Source organism: Narcine bancroftii, chromosome 1 (assembly GCF_036971445.1).
Source record: "Narcine bancroftii isolate sNarBan1 chromosome 1, sNarBan1.hap1, whole genome shotgun sequence".
In the NCBI taxonomy this organism is placed as follows: domain Eukaryota; kingdom Metazoa; phylum Chordata; class Chondrichthyes; order Torpediniformes; family Narcinidae; genus Narcine; species Narcine bancroftii.
The window spans coordinates 39,581,499-39,599,348 of record NC_091469.1 but is presented as its reverse complement, the minus strand read 5'-3'; the positions used below and the strand labels follow the sequence as shown (position 1 = coordinate 39,599,348).

General features: G+C 40.4%; 1 protein-coding gene and 1 long non-coding RNA gene across 17 annotated transcripts in view; one reads left to right on the top strand and one right to left on the bottom strand.

The window, feature by feature from the left end:
* The window catches only part of LOC138757304 (uncharacterized), a 33,079-nt gene extending 22,073 nt beyond the window's left edge, over positions 1-11,006 (bottom strand). The window contains exons 1-2 of one of the 2 annotated variants that reach the window (XR_011353495.1): positions 9,934-11,006; positions 5,382-5,975 (exon numbers count right to left, since the gene is read on the bottom strand). This is a non-coding gene — a long non-coding RNA (uncharacterized lncRNA). The remainder of the gene's footprint in view (positions 1-5,381; positions 5,976-9,933) is intronic. The other variant, XR_011353493.1, reaches the window with a different exon arrangement.
* Positions 10,220-17,850, top strand: part of cntln (centlein, centrosomal protein) — a 608,473-nt gene continuing 600,842 nt past the window's right edge. For 6 of the 15 annotated variants that reach the window (XM_069924314.1, XM_069924283.1, XM_069924387.1 and 3 more), the window contains exons 1-2: positions 11,027-11,189; positions 14,891-14,983. In XM_069924314.1, the coding sequence (XP_069780415.1) occupies positions 11,085-11,189; positions 14,891-14,983 (198 nt within the window). In that variant the 5' untranslated portion in view covers positions 11,027-11,084. Of the gene's footprint in view, positions 10,390-11,026; positions 11,462-14,890; positions 14,984-17,850 lie in introns of those variants that run through there. The other 9 variants (XM_069924320.1, XM_069924349.1, XM_069924336.1 and 6 more) reach the window with 9 other exon arrangements.

Genomic DNA, 17,850 nt, shown 5'->3' with positions numbered 1-17,850 from the left:
GATCTTGGCTAGGCTGAAACAACTCTTCTTCCCAAAGCAGATCACCAAAGTTTCTCTTTAAAGATGAGAAAAGATTTGCTGTGGTTGTACAAGATCATGATGGGTTAAGATCAGTTGAAAAAGAGAAGCAGTGTTCCTAGCAGATCATTCAAAACCAGAAGCAGAGATGTAGAATAATGGGTCAAAGGTCCAATGGGGAAGTGAATGATAATCAGAAATCTGTTGTGATCTGGTTCTCACTATTTGTAACTGGAGTAGAAACAAGGTCACTCAAGGATTTCTAAAAGATGAATCATTGGAGGGACAATAATTTATTGAGCTCAAGGAGTGAAGAATTAGATTATCCAATTACTCTACAAAAGCTGGCATTGGCACCTTGGCCTCTTATGTCATCAGATCATCTCAACTGACATTATTTCAACTATTGTTATCCAGAAAAGAGGAAATGGTAACAGACTTAATTAAAAAAAAACTAGATTAACAAAGAGTATTTAAAGGAGTTTGATCATGTCAAAGTTACTGAACATAAAAGGCCCTTCGATCCTTGATGTTGTGCTGACTTACATACTCCGATAAAAAATACTAAACCTTCCTACCTTGTAGCTCTCTATTTTTCTTTCATCCACGTGCCTGTCTTAGGGTTTCTTAAATGCCCCTCATGTTTCAGCCTCCACCACAATCCCTGGCAAGGCACTTCAGGCATCCAAACTCTCTGTGTTAAAAACTTACCCCTGATGTCTTCCCTAACTTTCCTCCCTTGACTTTGTACAGATGTCCTCTGGTGTTTGCTATTCCTGCCCTGGGTAAAAGGAGCTAGCTGTCCACCTTATCGATGCTTTTCAGAATCTTGTAGACCTCAATTAAGTCACCTCTCATCCTTCCTTGTTCCAAAGAGTAAAGTCCCAGCATTGCTAACCTTGCCTCTTATTTTCCAGTCCCGGCAACATCCTGGTAAATCTCCTTTGCACCCTTCCACATTCTTCCTATAATGCGACAGAACTGAACGCAATACTACAAGTGTGGTCTCACCAGAGATTTGTCTCTTGGACACAAACCTCTGATTAATGAAGTCCAGCATCCCATAGGCCTTTCAAACTATCCCTGTGTGGCAGTCTTAAAAGATGTATGGATTTGGACCCCAAGATCCCTCTGTTCCTCCATATTGTAAGTATCTGACCATTAAGCCTGTTCTGTCTTCAGGTTTGGCCATCCAAAATACAGCACCCACACTTAACCAATTAAACTACATCTTCCACTTTTCCACCCATCTCTGCATCCTGTCTATATCCTTTTACAAGCTTCAACAATCTTCAGCACTACCATTTGCAAACTTATTGACCCCTACTAGTCCACTAGTCATTGACCTCCAGGCAGAATACTTTTCATCCACAGCTACTCTTTCTTTCTACATGCAAGCCAGTTTTTAATCTACACAGTCAAGGTTCTGTGAATTTCATGCCTCATGACATTCTGAACGAATCTCTCATAGGCTACCTTGTCAAATGCTTCACTAAAATCCACATAGACCATATCTCTTGCACTACCTTCATCAAATTCTTTTGTTATTTCTTCACAAAACTCAATTAGACTCGTGAGGCATGACCTTCCCTTCACAAAGCCTTGAGTAGACTGTACTTCTCCAAATGCTCAAAAATCCTGTCCTTAAGAATGCACTCCAATAGTTCACAGACCACTGATGCAAGACTCACTAATCTATAATTCCCAGGCTTCTCCCTATTACCTTATTTAAACAAGGGGATCATATTTGACATTTTCCAGTCTTCTGGCACCTCTCCTGAGGGGAAGGAGGAGGCAAAGATCATAACTAATCACCCAGCTATCTCTTTCCTCCCTTCCCACAGCAACCTGGGGTATATCATGTCTGGCCCTGGGGACTTATGAATCAGTGTTTTACAGAAGGTTCAACACTTCCTCTTCCCCTATTTCAACATTATACAGCATACACTCCTGTTCTATTCCAACTTTACCTGATCCAGGTCCTTTTGTCTGGTGAATACTGAAGGAAAGTATTCATTAAAGTTCTTTCCAACCTCCTCCACCTCCAGGCACTTGTTGCCTCCTTTATTATTTAGCAGCCCCTCCTTCATTCTCATCATCCTTCTGTTCTTCACGTATGCATAAATGTCTTGGTGTTCTCCTTAATCCTACTTGATAAGGCCTTCTCATGCCCCCTTCGAGTTCTCCTGTTCTTTTTTTAGTTCCTCCCTGGCTATTATATAATTCTCATGAGCCCTCCCTGTTTCCTGCCCCCTAAATCTAATGTATCCTTCTTCCTCTTAACTAGCTGCCTCACGTTTTGTCAATCATGGTTCCCTTTTTCCTACCATCTTTCCTGTTTAAGTGGGACAAACCTGTCCTGAACTCCAGCGCAAGTGGTTCCTGAACATCCTCCACATTATTTCTGAGCTTTTTGCCCTGAACACCTTGTGATAGTACAGATTCTATCACCAATGTGTATATGTACAAATTATAGTGTAGGATGACTGCGACTGGTTGAGAGCATAGCCATGCCTACTGGCAGGTCATAAAGGGTTGCTCCTAGCCAGACCAGGTCATTCTGGACTGGTTGACCTACATGTGATACGCTCCAGTCTTCTAGTTAATAAAAGCCTTGGATTGGATCAACAAGCCTTTGATTCTTTCGACGTGCTCTACATATCTGTTACAAATTTACTCTCTTTAGTTCCTGCCTCATCCCATCGTAATTAGCACTTCCTGAATTAAACACTTTCTCATTTTGTCTGCTTTATCCTTGTCCATAGCTATGCTAAAGCTCTGGGAGTTGTGGTCAATATCACCGAAATGCTCCTCCACTGAGAGGTCCACCACCTGACCAGGTTCATTATCCAGTACTAGATCCAGTATGGCCTCTCCTCTGGTCGGTGGGTCCACATACTGTATCAAAAATCCTTCTTGGACATACCTGACAAATCCCACCCAATCTATCCCTCTTGCAGTCAGGGTCATGGGAATGTGCATGCATGCATGACGTCATAAAAAGAGTTACATTTATATTGCATGTTCAGTTAGATGCCATCTTGCTCAGAATAAAGAGTGTTTTTATTTATTGTTTTTCTTGTGTGTGACGAGGATCAAAGCAAATCTTTCTGCACTCCGGATGTTGGAATCGATGAGATTTTGAGTAAAGAGGACATTGGAGATGAGAATTTTGTGGCGTAAACAATGATTGAGATGACATCGAGCTGTAATGGGATGAAAGCACGTGTTCATCAGCAATAAGAAAAGGAAAAAACTCGAGAAGACAACAAAAGAGTGAAAATAAACAGCACTGGCATAGCAGATTTACTTTGTTACTAAATGATCACGTCTCCAGAATGGAGGACCATCGCCTTCCCAAGATCGTGTTATATGGCGAGCTCTCCACTGGCCACCGTGACAGAGGTGCACCAAAGAAAAGGTACAAGGACTGCCTAAAGAAATCTCTTGGTGCCTGCCACATTGACCACCGCCAGTGGGCTGATAACGCCTCAAACCGTGCATCTTGGTGCCTCACAGTTTGGCGGGCAGCAACCTCCTTTGAAGAAGACCGCAGAGCCCACCTCACTGACAAAAGGCAAAGGAGGAAAAACCCAACACCCAACCCCAACCAACCAATTTTCCCCTGCAACCGCTGCAACCGTGTCTGCCTGTCCCGCATCGGACTTGTCAGCCACAAACGAGCCTGCAGCTGATGTGGACTTTTTACCCCCTCCATAAATCTTCGTCCGCGAAGCCAAGCCAAAGAAGAAGAAGAAATAATAAGTAGTGAAAATGGCAGAAGGAAGCTTTGGGGAATGTAGAGAAACTGAAGACTGGTATGATTATAGATAGGTTTGCTATGTACTGCATTGCCCATATTGTGAGGGATACCGAAACCTGCAATAAAAAAAAAACAGGCGGTGTTTTTAAGGAAGGTTGGGAGCAGAGCATACAGTCTGATCAAGACTCTATTATCACTGGTAAAACCACATACCAAGTCTTATAAAGAGTCATGTGACCTTGTTGGAGATCATCTGTCCCCAAAACCAATAGTAATCACTGAAAGATACAAATTCTATACTAGAAAGCAAAAGGCTGGCAAAACAGTTAGCCAATATTAGGCCGAATTGCGTAAGTTGTCCAAGACATGTAGTTTTGGTAACTTCTTAGACAAGGCTTTGAGAGACAGATTGGTGATCGGTTTTGCGGACCACTATGCCCAACAAAAATTGTTGAGTTCAAAATATTTGGACAATAAGTTCAGCTATTCGATAGCACTGAGTTTCGAAATGGCCATTCATAACACTGATATTATACAGGGGGAACACGTGGTGAAGAGAATGGACCGACGAGACTGCTTCCGCTGTGGGAGCAATAACCACAGCCCTGATAATTGTTATTACAAAAAGGCTAAGTGTTATTTATGTGAAAATCAAAGTGTCCAAGACTGAAAGATAAGAGAGAGAAGGAGGGTCACAAAAATTGTAGTACAAAAAACAATCTTCCAAAGTTAAAGACCTCATGGGAAATGATGAAACTTCTAGCAGTGAGCCAGAGAAACAGTGACTCTGAGGATGGCGGGGCATTGGCATTAAAGTACATCTGTAGTGTATTTGATCACATGTCAGAAATTCTTGTTCATATTAAAATTAACAATGAACCAATCTACATGAAACTCGACACAGGGGCTGCTGTGTCATTAATGCCGAAAGTTCTAAGAGAAAAACTACTGCCCAAACTTTAAATGAAAGTCTGACATGGTGTTAAAGACGGATACAGGAGAGAAAGTTAAAGTGCTAGGGAAATGTAAAGTGGACATTGAGTATAAGGGACAAAGACAGGGTTACAGTGTAGATACAAAAGGATCCGCCTTGTTTGGACGGGATTGGTTGATGCACATCAACTTGACTGGAAGGCAAGTGGTGCAGTGAAGAATTTACAAACTGTTGATGATAAAAAAAATCAAAGCTGCAACAGGTGCCTTAGAAGTACCCGGCAGTTTTTGGGAAGAACCTGGGAAAATTTCAGGGAGTCCACGTCAAATTGCAAGTGATACTGGAAACAAAACCTAAGTTATTTCTGCCAAGGGCGATACCTTTTGCTATCAAAAAAGGAATTGAGACTGAACTAAACAGATTAGAAGGTGATGGAATAATTGAGAAACTTATGTATAGTGACTGGGCAGCTCCTATTGTATCGGTCAGAAAACCCAGTGGTGAAATTGTGGTGATTATAAGGTCACAATTAACCAAACCCTTCAAGTCCCCTGACATCCTATTCCAAGAATGGTGGGAAAAATTTCATGAAGTTAGACATTACAAGTGTATCAACAAGTCGGACTGGATCCCGAATCAAGGAAGTATGTTGCTATCAGCACTCACCTGGGATTGGTCACTTATTCCAGGATGCCGTATGGAATATCATCATCTCCAGCGATATTTAAAGCTGTTATGGACAAACTATTGCAAGGACTAAATGTTGGATTTTACCTAGATGACATCATCATTACGGGTTGTGACAACACAGAGCATCTAATAAAACTGGAAAAGGTCCTAGCCAGATTAGAACAAGCTAAAGTCCGAATGAGTCAAGACATGTGTATATTTATGGTACCCTTAGTAATGTAATTTGGATTTACAATTGACCGTGAAGGAGTTAGGACGGCTTCAGCTGGCACGAAAGCTGTTCGTAGTGCACCCTTCCTATTGAATTGAGCTGAGTTGTAATCGTTCTTAAGGTTTAGTTAACTACTATTGAAAGCACATCCCTAAAATGTCAACTCTTTGTAACCTGCTCAATGAATTGTTGTAAGAAGACCAGAAATGGTGTTGGAATGATGAAACCAATAAAGCTTTTAATTGCTTGAAGAAACTGCTGACAAGGAATAATGCTCTCATTCACTACAACCCAGACAAGGAAGTGACCCTGGCTGTTGATGCTTCACAGTTGGTTAGGTGCAGGATTATCATAAGTCACTGGAAAAGAAGAAAAAAACAGTTGCATACGCTTCCCGCTCTCTAACGGCCTGTGAACAAAACTATGCACAATTGGAGAAGGAAAGATTGGCCATAATATTTGGTCTTGAGTGATTCCACCAATACCTATATGGTAGGAAGTTCACCTTAGTTTTTATAATTTTTAATTTTTCACACTGTGAACCATATCAACCAAAATATGTACAAATGTTTCTCATTAAATTTACACAGTGGAAAATTTCCACCCCCCTCTTCCCACCCCCTTCCAAAACCCATAAATATTCAACAAATATAATAAAAACATAAAACAATATCTTCATACAAAGGAAAATAAACAAGAAAAATGTGTCATCTATTTGTTACACACTGAATCTAGTCGTTTTGTCTTCTTATCATTACAGGGGGTGGAGGTCCGAGGCAACCTCTCTCTATTATGTTCCATGTATGGTTCCCAAATTTGTTCAAATAATGTGACTTTATTTTTTAAATTATATGTTATTTTTTCCAATGGAATACATTTATTCATTTCCATGTACCATTGCTGTATTCTCAGGCTTTCTTCCGTTTTCCAAGTTGACATTATACATTTTTTTGCTCCTGCTAAGGCTATCATAATCTTTTTTGCACTTTATTCAATTTGAGGCCTAATTCTTTACTTCTTATGTTACTTAAAAGAAAGATATTTGGATTTTTGGTATGTTATTTTTTGTGATTTTATTTAATACCTGATTTAGTTCTTCCCAAAACGCGTTCACTTTCGTATATGCCCAAATTGTATGCACTGTTGTTCCCATTTCCTTCTTACAGCGAAAACATCTATCTGATAATGGTGAATCCCATTCTTTTAATTTTTGAGGGGTGATATATACCCTGTGTAACCTTGTGTTTATTGTATTCTTCATAGTTCCAGAACATAACTTTTCCCATACTTCATTTTTTATCATTATGTTTAAATCCTTTTCCCACTTCTGTTTAGGTTTATTTTATTTCATAATTTTCCATATCTTGCAGCTTAATGTACATTTTTGTTATAAATCTTTTAATTATCATTGTGTCTGTAATCACATATTCAAAGCTGCTTCCTTCAGGTAATCTCAATCTATTTCCCAATTTATCCTTTAAATAAGCTGTCAGTTGATGATATGCAAACATTGTACCATGAGTTATTCCATATTTGTATTTCAACTGTTCAAATGTTAATAAATTATTTCCCAAAAAACAATTTTCTATTCTTTTGATCCCTTTTCTCTCCCATTCTCTAAAGGAAAGATTATCTATTATAAAAGGGATTAGTGGATTTTGCGTCAATAATAATTTTGGTATTTGGTAATTCATTATTTTCCTTTCTAAGTGAATCTTCTTCCATGTATTAAGTATATGATGCAATACCGGTGAGCTTTTATATTGCACCAACTTTTCATCCCACTTATATGTTCCGGTACCTTTTCCCCTATTTTATCTAGTTCTATCTTCGGCCAGTCTGGTTTTACCCGAAGTTCACCTTAGTGACAGACCACTGAGTTTTATCTTAGGCGCCAAGAAAGGCATACCGGCAGCAGCAGCAAGAATTCAGAGATAGGTGATGGAGCTCGCGGTGTATGATTATGATCTAAAGTATCGTCCTGCAGACAAGAATGGCCACGCTGATGCATTATTACGCTTGCCTCTGCCTGCGACGGAACAGACTGAAGGGATATTCTGTACTTCACCTTGAATGAGTGGCCCGAGGCCATCAGTATTACCCCTGAATTGAAAGCTTTTTATAAGCAGCAAAATGAAATATTGATTGTTGTGGGGGAAAAGAACTATTATTCCTAAGAAACAGTAGGAGGCTTTGCAAAAGGAACTCCACACCAATCATTCAGGAATTGTCTGGATGAAGGCGCTGGCACACATGCATGCCTGGTGGCTGTCTATTAACAAAGACATTGAACAGATGGTTCGGAGATGCCACAGCTGCCAAGAAATGCAATCAAAAGGACCCTAAGCATAAGCGAACCCATGGAAATGGCCATCACAAACACGACACTAAATTCGTATTGATTTCACTGGTCTATTTATGGGGGCAAAAATTCTGATTATTTTGATGCATACTCCAAATTGCCTACGGTGTGGTGAATGTGGTCAACAACAACAGAAAAGACAACTGAGGGACGACGAAGTGTATTCTCAGGTTATGGATTACCCATAGAACTGGTTTCAGACAATGGACCCCAATATGTATCAGATGCTTTCAAGCAGTTCCTGTGAAACAATAATGTGCGGCTCATGATTGTCTACACCCTACCATCCTAGTACTAATGGGGAAGCTGAGCACTTTGTGCAGATTTTCAAAAGAGTGATGAAAACAAAGTCATTAAAACTTTCTGTTATCGTGCAGTTAATACCCCACTCCACTACAAAACGCACGCCAGCAGAATTGATGTTTGAACTTGAGAACCAGATTGCTGCAGTGCACCAAAACATTGAACTTTGTATTCAGCATTCGACATCCCCTGAGTAAGCCAACAAAATCTCTGGAGATTGGAGAACTAGTAAGAGATTACGGGGAGAATAAAGAAACATGGATAAGAGGTGTGTTTCTCAAGAAGCTAAGTCCATGTTCATATTCGATACTAGTGGGTGACAAGATATGGAAATGATACATCGACCAGTTAAGAGCAATTGAGAACCCCATTTCTGTCCGATTATGGACGATCCCCTGACATTCCACTTTTGGCTCAACCTGACTATGCTGCTCCTTGGATAGCTCTAGTACCAGTTACTGAGACACCTTCTTTGGTGGCTGCACGTGGGCAAGATGGCGGCCAAGCACCTGACACACAGCTAGTAGTGTCAGCCAGAAAAAGTTGTACTCCTTTTTGGTGTTCTTTATCCCTGAGAAGATCCAAGAGAGAAAGACACCCTCCAGTACATCTCAAAGACTATGTGCAGTGACTTAAAAACTTGGTGTATTTCCAGTTAATGAATTTTCAAGTTAGATTGCATGGTATCCATAGTTACAATTATTAGATGAAGTTATGCTCAAGTTCTCTGTAGTGTTTACAAGTGTTAACATATTTATGTTAAACTTTATACTTACAAGTAAGAACAAAAGATTTTTTTAAGGGGAGGAGTGCTGTGGGAATGCGCATGCGTGCATGGCATCATAAAAGGAGTTACATTTGTATTGCGTGTTCAGTTAGAGGCCATCTTGATCAGAATAAAGAGTGCTTACTGTTTTTCCTGTGTAAGGCAATTCATGACAATCGGGAGGTGCCAGTCAAGGGTTCCCATCCCCTCCCAAATTAGTTGATTAACAGACAAAAGATACTGTGAGATGTATCTCAGTACAATAAAATAATTGATAAAAATAAATGCCACCAGAGCTGTATAAGAATGAAAATTGAAATTTGTGGTAAATGTTGTCTGTAAATGATGTTCATGTTGTTTGATTCATACATTTAATTTGGATGTAACAACACATATCATATGCCCTAAGGTTTGACGTTTAGGATTTTTTTCCTAAGAGATTTGGAAGTACAGTCATGAATTCATTCAGGATAGAACAAGCGCATCGACCCAACTTGCCCACGCCGACCAACTTGGCCCTCTGGGATGGTCCCATTTGATTGCACTTTCCCATCCAGAAATCTGGATGAAGGTCTTTTGAAGGTTGTAAATGTGCCCATTTCTAGTTTTCTCTGGCAGCTCATTCCAGATGAGGAAAGGTTACTTCCCAGATCCCTCGTCAGTCTTTCCCCTCTCCCCTTTAAACTCAAATCATCTAATCTAGGTTCCAACGGTCTGAGGAACAGGCTCAGCTGAGCCAACTTTGCCCTCTAACTCTAGTCCTCCACTCCGAGCGACATGTTGGTGAATTTCCTCTGCACCCTTCTTCAGAAACACAAGATAAAATTCGGGAGACAGGATCTCCCAAGCAGGAAGATGAACATTTGGTTTAATACATCAGGCTCACCCATAATTGTCGGGAAGTGTTCAGTTCCAAATAAACCTGACCCACTTCACGGAAATGAAATAGGTTTGAAACGTTGCCTCATTTTATTGCTTTTGGAAAAAAAACTTAAAAGAAAATGTCTCATTCCAATTACACGGGGACTGAATAAATTGATCAGACAGACTTGCCGTTGTCAAGTTGAAAGTACTGGCTGCGCTTCACCGGTTTCCCATGATCCTTCCACCCACGGGGCAGCGCCGCCGCGTCATCGATGACAACATGCAGAGCGGGCTGGCGATAGGCGGAGCTTGGAAAGGGGCGGGACCCGAGGATCCGCTGGCGAGGCGAGATGACCCGACGCTGCTGCAAAGTGTCGTGCTCAGCTGCTGGTTACGTTGACGGGTGGTGGCGGGCGTTTTGAACGGTGGGAATCGAGAGCGGGAGCCTGCAGCCGGTAGGGCGGCGAGTCGGAGCTTGGTGTGTTTCGGGGTTTGTTCGCTCGCTGTCTCTTCGTGCAGGTTGCATTGTCCAGGCGAACGCCAGCGGCCCCTCGCCCACGGTTCAGTCCACCCGCAGGCCGGATGTCGTGTCGCCTGGCTCTTTCTTTCCCCGATCTCCCCGGCTTCGTCGTGCTTTCGCCGGGCATCCCTTGTCTCTGAGCCGCCGCCTCCGTTCCTCGGACTAACACCGCCACTCGCCCATGGTCTCTCCTTCATCTTTCATCTCTCACTCCACTCATCACGGGGCTGGCTCTCTTTTCCTGGGGTTGGACGTGGTCTCCTTGTAATTTCAGATGTCTTCTTGATTGGGCAGTTTGTGTTAAAATATAAACTGGATTTCAACATGCTGAGTCTATTCCATTCTCTCTTGATCCCTTTGCAACAATATAGTAACATAACATTGATTATTGAGCAGTTTTTCCAATAACATTTGTTTGGACAAAACAAGTTATTGAAAACTTGGGGATATCATCTTTCTGTATAGATAAGATGTACTGGAATGAGAATAATTACGAAGTAGTATTTCCATAACAGCAACAGGCAATTTAAATCCTAGCCAATCGAAATTCTTCTCGCCCTCATTGTTTACGTAGTGAAACATGCAAGTCTGCAGACGCTGTCATTGTACTGTAGGAAAAACACGTCTGTCCATGGTCCTTACTGGCATGTCTCATGCACTGCCAGATTGAGATCACCAGCACAACGGAGGAACAACACCTCATCTGTCTGCCCCCCACCTCCAAACTGGATGGCATTAACGTGGACTCTCCAGTTTCTGTTAGAAACCCTCTTCCCATCTTCTTCCCCTTCTCATTTCTAGTTCTTTCTCTCTCTCTCTATTCCCTCTGTTTCCTTTCACAGAGCCAAAATCGATTCTCACCTTTCTACTTGTATACCTTTTGACTGTTGGTCTGGACTTCCCCCACCCCACCCCTGTCATTCGTTAGTCTTTATTCTGATGCCTTTATGTTTTTTGCTTGTACCTTGAAGAAGAGTTCTTCAACATCCTATGGATATTGCAAGACTGGTTGAGTTTCTCTAACATTTCTGTGTGTTCCTTGATGTGTTTGACATCCATTACTTTTAACTCTGTGAGAGAAGGAGTTCAAGATTTACAGATTTTCTTTGAGTTTATTTGTATATTTGTGGCATATGGATATTGCATATCCATAATTGCCTTTGTGTTGGCTGCTGTTATTCAACTAATTGAGTTGCTGAAATCTCATGAATCTGCTGTTACATAGTAATTTGCAGAGTTTGAATGGAGTAATGATGGTCAGGAATGTGGTTTGGAGAGGAATCTGATAACATCATTGAAGATTTTGTATATTTAAAAAAAAATGCTGAACATCTTGATTGGAATGTTAATTTTTAAAATATTTTAGTTTTGATTTTATAGACTCGTGCATTTCAAACAACCCTGGAGAACATTTGTCCCCTTTTGTAGAATATATTATAGTTTTTTTTCCCCTCACCCCCAACCCCAACTAAAATAAAACAACAGAATAATAATAGTTATAAATGGGTATCAGAAATAATGCAAAGATATCATAAGTCAAGAAGAAACCTGAGCAACCTAAAGTACACAGTACACAGAAAAACATAGCAAAAAGAGGCAATCCACAGAGGAAAAAATAACTGGGTGGGGGGGGGGGGGGTGGTGAGCGTGTGTTGACCAGGTATCAGAGTAATTTCTTCAATCCTGACATTCTGGGACTGGTGTGAACTTAGCATCCATGGTTCCTTTTAAAGAAAGGAAGATGGTGGGGTGTAATCATACCTGTGTTCCAATATACTGCAATGTACTTCAACGGATATGCCATATGACCTCCTCAAATTGTAGTTGATTTTTTTTGAGGAAAACATAGCTCTCTATCTCCATGCTTCAATGTATGGTGCTCAGCTGGGAATCAGACTTCCAGGTAACCACTATACCATTTCCTGGCCACAACCAAGGAGTCCTATTCAAACTGAATTTGATATTTGGACAATCTCAAACTCATGTCCTTGATATTCCCCAGCAAGAACAGCTTGAGGTCCTGCTGAAAGTCCACCCCTGTTATGTTTCCCAAAATATCCCTTGGATCTATCCAAAAGGGTCTCACCTTGAAGGTTGAATGTTCAAAGGTTTCCATCTTTACACCACATCTAAAACAATCCTGAGATTTCTGATTTTACCTTGTGTAATTTTTTTCAGTGTAAGATTCAGTTGGAGCAGCAAATTGTACTGCACCAACCAATATCTGGCATTAATAACTACTGTCATGACCTAGTTGGACTAGCACCACTCATGAATTGTTGTTCCTAAGTCTTACTTCCATCTTTGCCTAGATTTATGGAGGCCTGGTTTTGGGCCTTCATTTTGGAACAGAAGAAACATAGAAGAGATGAATTTATGTATGATCCCCCTTTTGAATTAGAGCCTCCATGTCACTACACACCAGCAGGACCATAGGTGGGCCTAAACATCTTAATTGAAGATAGCAGAAGATGCTTCGAGAGGCTGGTCATGACCAGAATTAACACAACCTAAGTAAAGATCTGGTCCCACTGCAATTCGCCTATCGTCACAATTGCTGGCTCACCATTCAGCTCTGGATCACCTCGTAAAAAGCAATTCATACTTATGGTTGCTCTTCATTGAATACAGGTCAGCCTTCAGTTCCATTATTCCCTCAATGTTGGTCAAGAAGTTACAAACTCTGCCTCTGTACCCCCCTCTGCAAATGGATCCTTGACATTCTCATTGGAAGACCACGGCCAATACAAATTGCAAGCAATATCTCCCGACTGATCATCAGCACAGGCGCACCCAAGGATGTGTGCTTAGCCCACTGCTGTACTCGTTGAACATCATGACGGTGTGGTGAGGCACAATTCCAGTGTCATCGACAAGTTTGCCAATCACACCACAGCTGTCGGCAGAATCACAAACAGCAATGAGGAAGTGTGCAGAAGGGAGAGAGATCATCTCATTGAGTGGTGTAATGACAACAACCTTGTGCTCAACATCAGCAAAACCAAGGAGATGATTGTGGACTTCAAGAGGAAGTCAGGGGAACACGATCCAGTCCTCATCGAGGGCTCAGTAATGGAGTGGATCAAGAACTTCTAATTTTTGGGTGTCAACATCTCTGAGGGTCTGTCCTGGATACTCCACGTTGATGCAATCACAAAGCAGGTTTACCAACGGTATACTTTGTGAGGTCTCTAAGGAGATTTGGTATGTTACTGAAGACTGTGGTAAACTTCTACAAGTGTACCATGGAGAGCATTCTGGCTGGTTGGATCACAGGCCTGGTATGGAGGTGCCAGCTCTCAGGACAAGAATAATCTCTAGAGGGTTGTTAACTTGGCCTGCGACATCACAGGGACCAGACTTCACTCTATCGAGGACATCTACAAGAGGCGGTGTCTTAAAAAAGCAGCCTCTAACCTCAAGGATCTCAACCACCCTATTCACTCTGCTATAATTGGGGGGAAAAGGTACAGAAGCCTGGAGATGAGCACTCCGCTTCTTCCCCGCTGCCGTGGGATCCCTGAATAGTCGATGAACCAAAGACACTGCCTTACTTTTTATGCACCATTATTATTATTTTTTATAGTAATGTAAGATGGTTATGAATATATATGTTTGCACTCTGATTTTGCTGCAAAACACTGAATTTCATGACTTGTTCATGACAATAAATTCTGATACTGAAGATCTTACTTGATTAATCAAATTTGTTTTTTAATTGCTCGAATTACATGAGCTGCCACTTCTCATAACAGTCCTTGATACACCTGATCCCTTTCTGGTACTGAGTATCCAGGACTTTGTTACCCATGGTCATAGGAATTAATTTATTTTGGATTAGGGCCATTTTGAAGACAACCCTACTTTTAGCCCAATAATCTGATTTATATTTTGCCGTATTTGAATTGTGTTTTAATATGGGGCTGTCCGTTATCCCCGATACTAATTTAGTGCTCCATAAATAAGCTCTCCTACCGTGTGTAGACCAATTTGTGGGTATTCCATCTCCCTCAAAGAGTGAGGCGATAAACCTTGACTGGATGACCCAATAGTATTTTTTGAAGTCTGGGAGCTTCATTTCCCCAGACTAGTCCCAAGTTAATTTTTCCACGGAGATTCTAGCTGCCTTGCCCCTCCAAAGAAATTGCCTAACACGTCCGTTGAGCATTTTTTTAAAAATACTTTGGGGCAATGGCATGGCCATATATTGAAAGAGGTATTGCAGCCTTGGGATCACATTTTTTCATCCACCTGTGCACGTCCTCCTCGATCCTTCCAAGCAGAGGGAGATAATTCAGTTTATGTAAATTCTGTAAGTTATCCTCAACCTTTATCCCCAGATCATTAATCTCCTTTTTGTGGCCACTTGAACTTACTTTCTTGCTGATATTCTTTACAGTCGCCTTTTGTTAGTGACATTATTTCACTCTTACTGTAATTTTTTTTCCTTCTTTTTAAGCAGTGCTTTGTTGAAATGGCTTCTCAGCAGCATGACTCTACACTGCTGGAAGAGCAAGTGAGGAAACTGTTGGAAGAACTTGCTCAGTGTCAGGTGGGTTTTCTTTGTGGGATTGAAGAAAGCTTGTTTGCATTTGATCTTTGGAGACTGAGGCCTTGATATGTATTATTTTAAAACTCAACTCAGCATTCATGGACACAGAATGGCCTGATTCTGGGTTGTATTTGCTTTGCAATTCAGTGAAAAACAATGTGCAAATGAAGAATAATGTTTCTGGAATTAAAAAATAACTATTTTATTTCAACTGTTTCTTTCATGAAGGTACAGACTGTCCTTCATTTCATTATTAAACCCAAAGGTAGGTGCAACAACTTGTGCGTTGTTGAAGAATATATTTAAAAAAAAAAGAGATGAATAAAATTGATGAAATTATTTTGGAGTTAATTTTGTATAAATGGAATAGTGAGTTGTTTAAAGGAACTAAAGATTTTTTTGTATTGAAACATATATTAAAAATATGGAATAGAATTCCTATTGAGAAAGGAATTAAAAATTATCAATTACCAAAAATGTTGTTAGAACAAAATCAACTTCTTCATTTTACTTTGAATAATTCTTTATTTGACAATTAGTATAGTAAAGGTATACAAAGAGTAAAGGATTGTTTTTTAGGATCTTTTTTTCTTAACTTTTGATCAATTAAAAGATAAATATATACATAATAAATACAATTTTTGCAAATTATCAATTAAAAAAAAATTGAGATTGGGAGCAGATTTGAGACTCCCAAAACAAAGTCAATTTGAAGATATAGCAAGGCCTGAGTCAGAGTTAGAGAGTTCGGTGGAGAAGCTAGAAGGATACACAGAGACACCACTTGCTCTGTGTTGAGAATGGACTGAATTTGATTGTGACAAAAAGGTCACTTTGAGTCTGCAGTTAAAGAAGGAAATTGTAAAGAAGCTGTTTTGAAGGCACAAGCTTCATAAGTGTGGTGGTTTAAAAAAAACATTGAAGAACCATTATGAAGAGACCTGCAAACGATTTGTAAGTTTACTGCCAAGCAACATCAGTCATCTCTCTCCATTGTTCATACAGAGTCCCTTTGTTATCAGTTGAAGAACTGAATTTGGTCATTGAACTTTGAGAGTAAATTCTGTGGACTGTTTTTAGTCCAACTTGTCCCAACTGTATTTTTCCTTTTTTTGTTTTTGACTAATGGGCACATACTGTAATGGTCTGGGTTTTTCCCCCCCCCACATGCACACTTTTTATAAATAATCTATGTACGTTTACTATTAGAGGCATATAGTGGGGTTAATTTGGGTAAGATATTGTATTGTTAATAGTTATTAATAAAAATAGTCAAAATTTAACCCTTTTGTATAGTGGCTTCTATTGTTGCTGGTTTGGGGTGTAACAGGAGTAAAATACTATTAGATTGAGAATTGGTTATTCAACAAAGAGTGGTTACTTCACAGCTGTTTGTCAAAATCAATGATTTTGGCTGATGGGAGTAATATATTTCTATATTTGCAGATGATGCAAAATTGGGTGGGGTTGAGAATGTGAAGGAGTCTGCTTCAAGTGGATATTTGTGTAATGAGTAGTGGGAACATTTGAGGTGGGGAAAAATATAAGGCTGCCCATTTGTGTGCACAAAATTAAAAAAAAAGGGCAGTAAATAGTGAAACGGTGAGAGGCTTGGTAATGTTCAAAGGTCACCTGGGTGACCTTGTATGTAAGTTGCTCATGCTAATGTGCATGTAGCATGAGTGGTCAGGAAAGCAGATGGTGTATTGTTTTTAATTGTAATATAAGTTGATTACCAGAGCAATTGCATTTGGAGTATTTTGTATGGTTTTGGTTTCTTTTCCTAATACAAGTTGTATTTGCCAAAAAGGCTGATCCAATTTTGACTAAGACTTTTTTTGTATTATAACCATATAACCGTTTATAGCACGGAAACAGGCCATGTCGGCCCTTCAAGTCTGTACTGGTTCACTTGAACAACTCCACTAGCTCCTCTGCAAAAATATATGGGTTGGGTCAAAATTGAGGGCTGAAGGGACTGAACTGAAGAGTAAAATATTTTAGGGAGAAGTATTGCAGTTTTTCTATTACTTTACCTCCAGGAGCAATTCTTCTGAAATAACCTGACCTTCTTGTAGCTCAGTAAATAAAAACACAATGCTGGAGAAATTCAGCTGGTCAAACAGTGTACTTTATGAAGCAAAGATAAAGATACATAACCAAAGTTTTGGGGTTGAGCCCCTCATCAGGGTATGCTGACATTTTTTCATTCAGCTCCTTGGTTTTGGTGACATTAAGTGTGAGGTTGTTGTTGGTGCTCCATTCAACCAAGTTTTCAATCTCCATCCTTTATGCTGACTCATCACTCCTTTTTACACAACCTACCTTTTTATACAACCTACTACTGTGATATTGTCAGCAAACTTGTAGATGGTGTTGTTGTCATGCTGAACCCCACAGTTATGGGTGTGTACTGAGTAGCCCTGTGGTGCTTCAGTGCTGATAGGGATTGTGGAGATGTTCTTACTTATCCTCACTGATTGCGGTCTGGAGGTGAGGAAATCCAGGATCAAAGAACACTGGGGAGTTGAATCCAAGATTTTGGAGTTTGCTGTTCAGTTTTGAGGTGATTTTTGACGTTAACTGTGAACTGTAGTTGATAAAGAGCATCCTGATGTATGCAGCTTTGTTGTCAAGTCATTCCAGGGCTTTGTGTAGAGTTAATGAGATAGCATCTGCTGTAGATCTGTTGCTACGCTAGGCAAATTGGAACGGATCCATGTCACCACTCAGAAAGGAGCTGATATGGTTCAGCACCAGGCTTTCAAAGCACTTCATCACTGTTGATGTGAGTGCCACTGGTCAATGGTCATTTAGGCAGGTTACCACACTCTTTTTAGGCATAGGTACGACTGAGGACTGTTTGA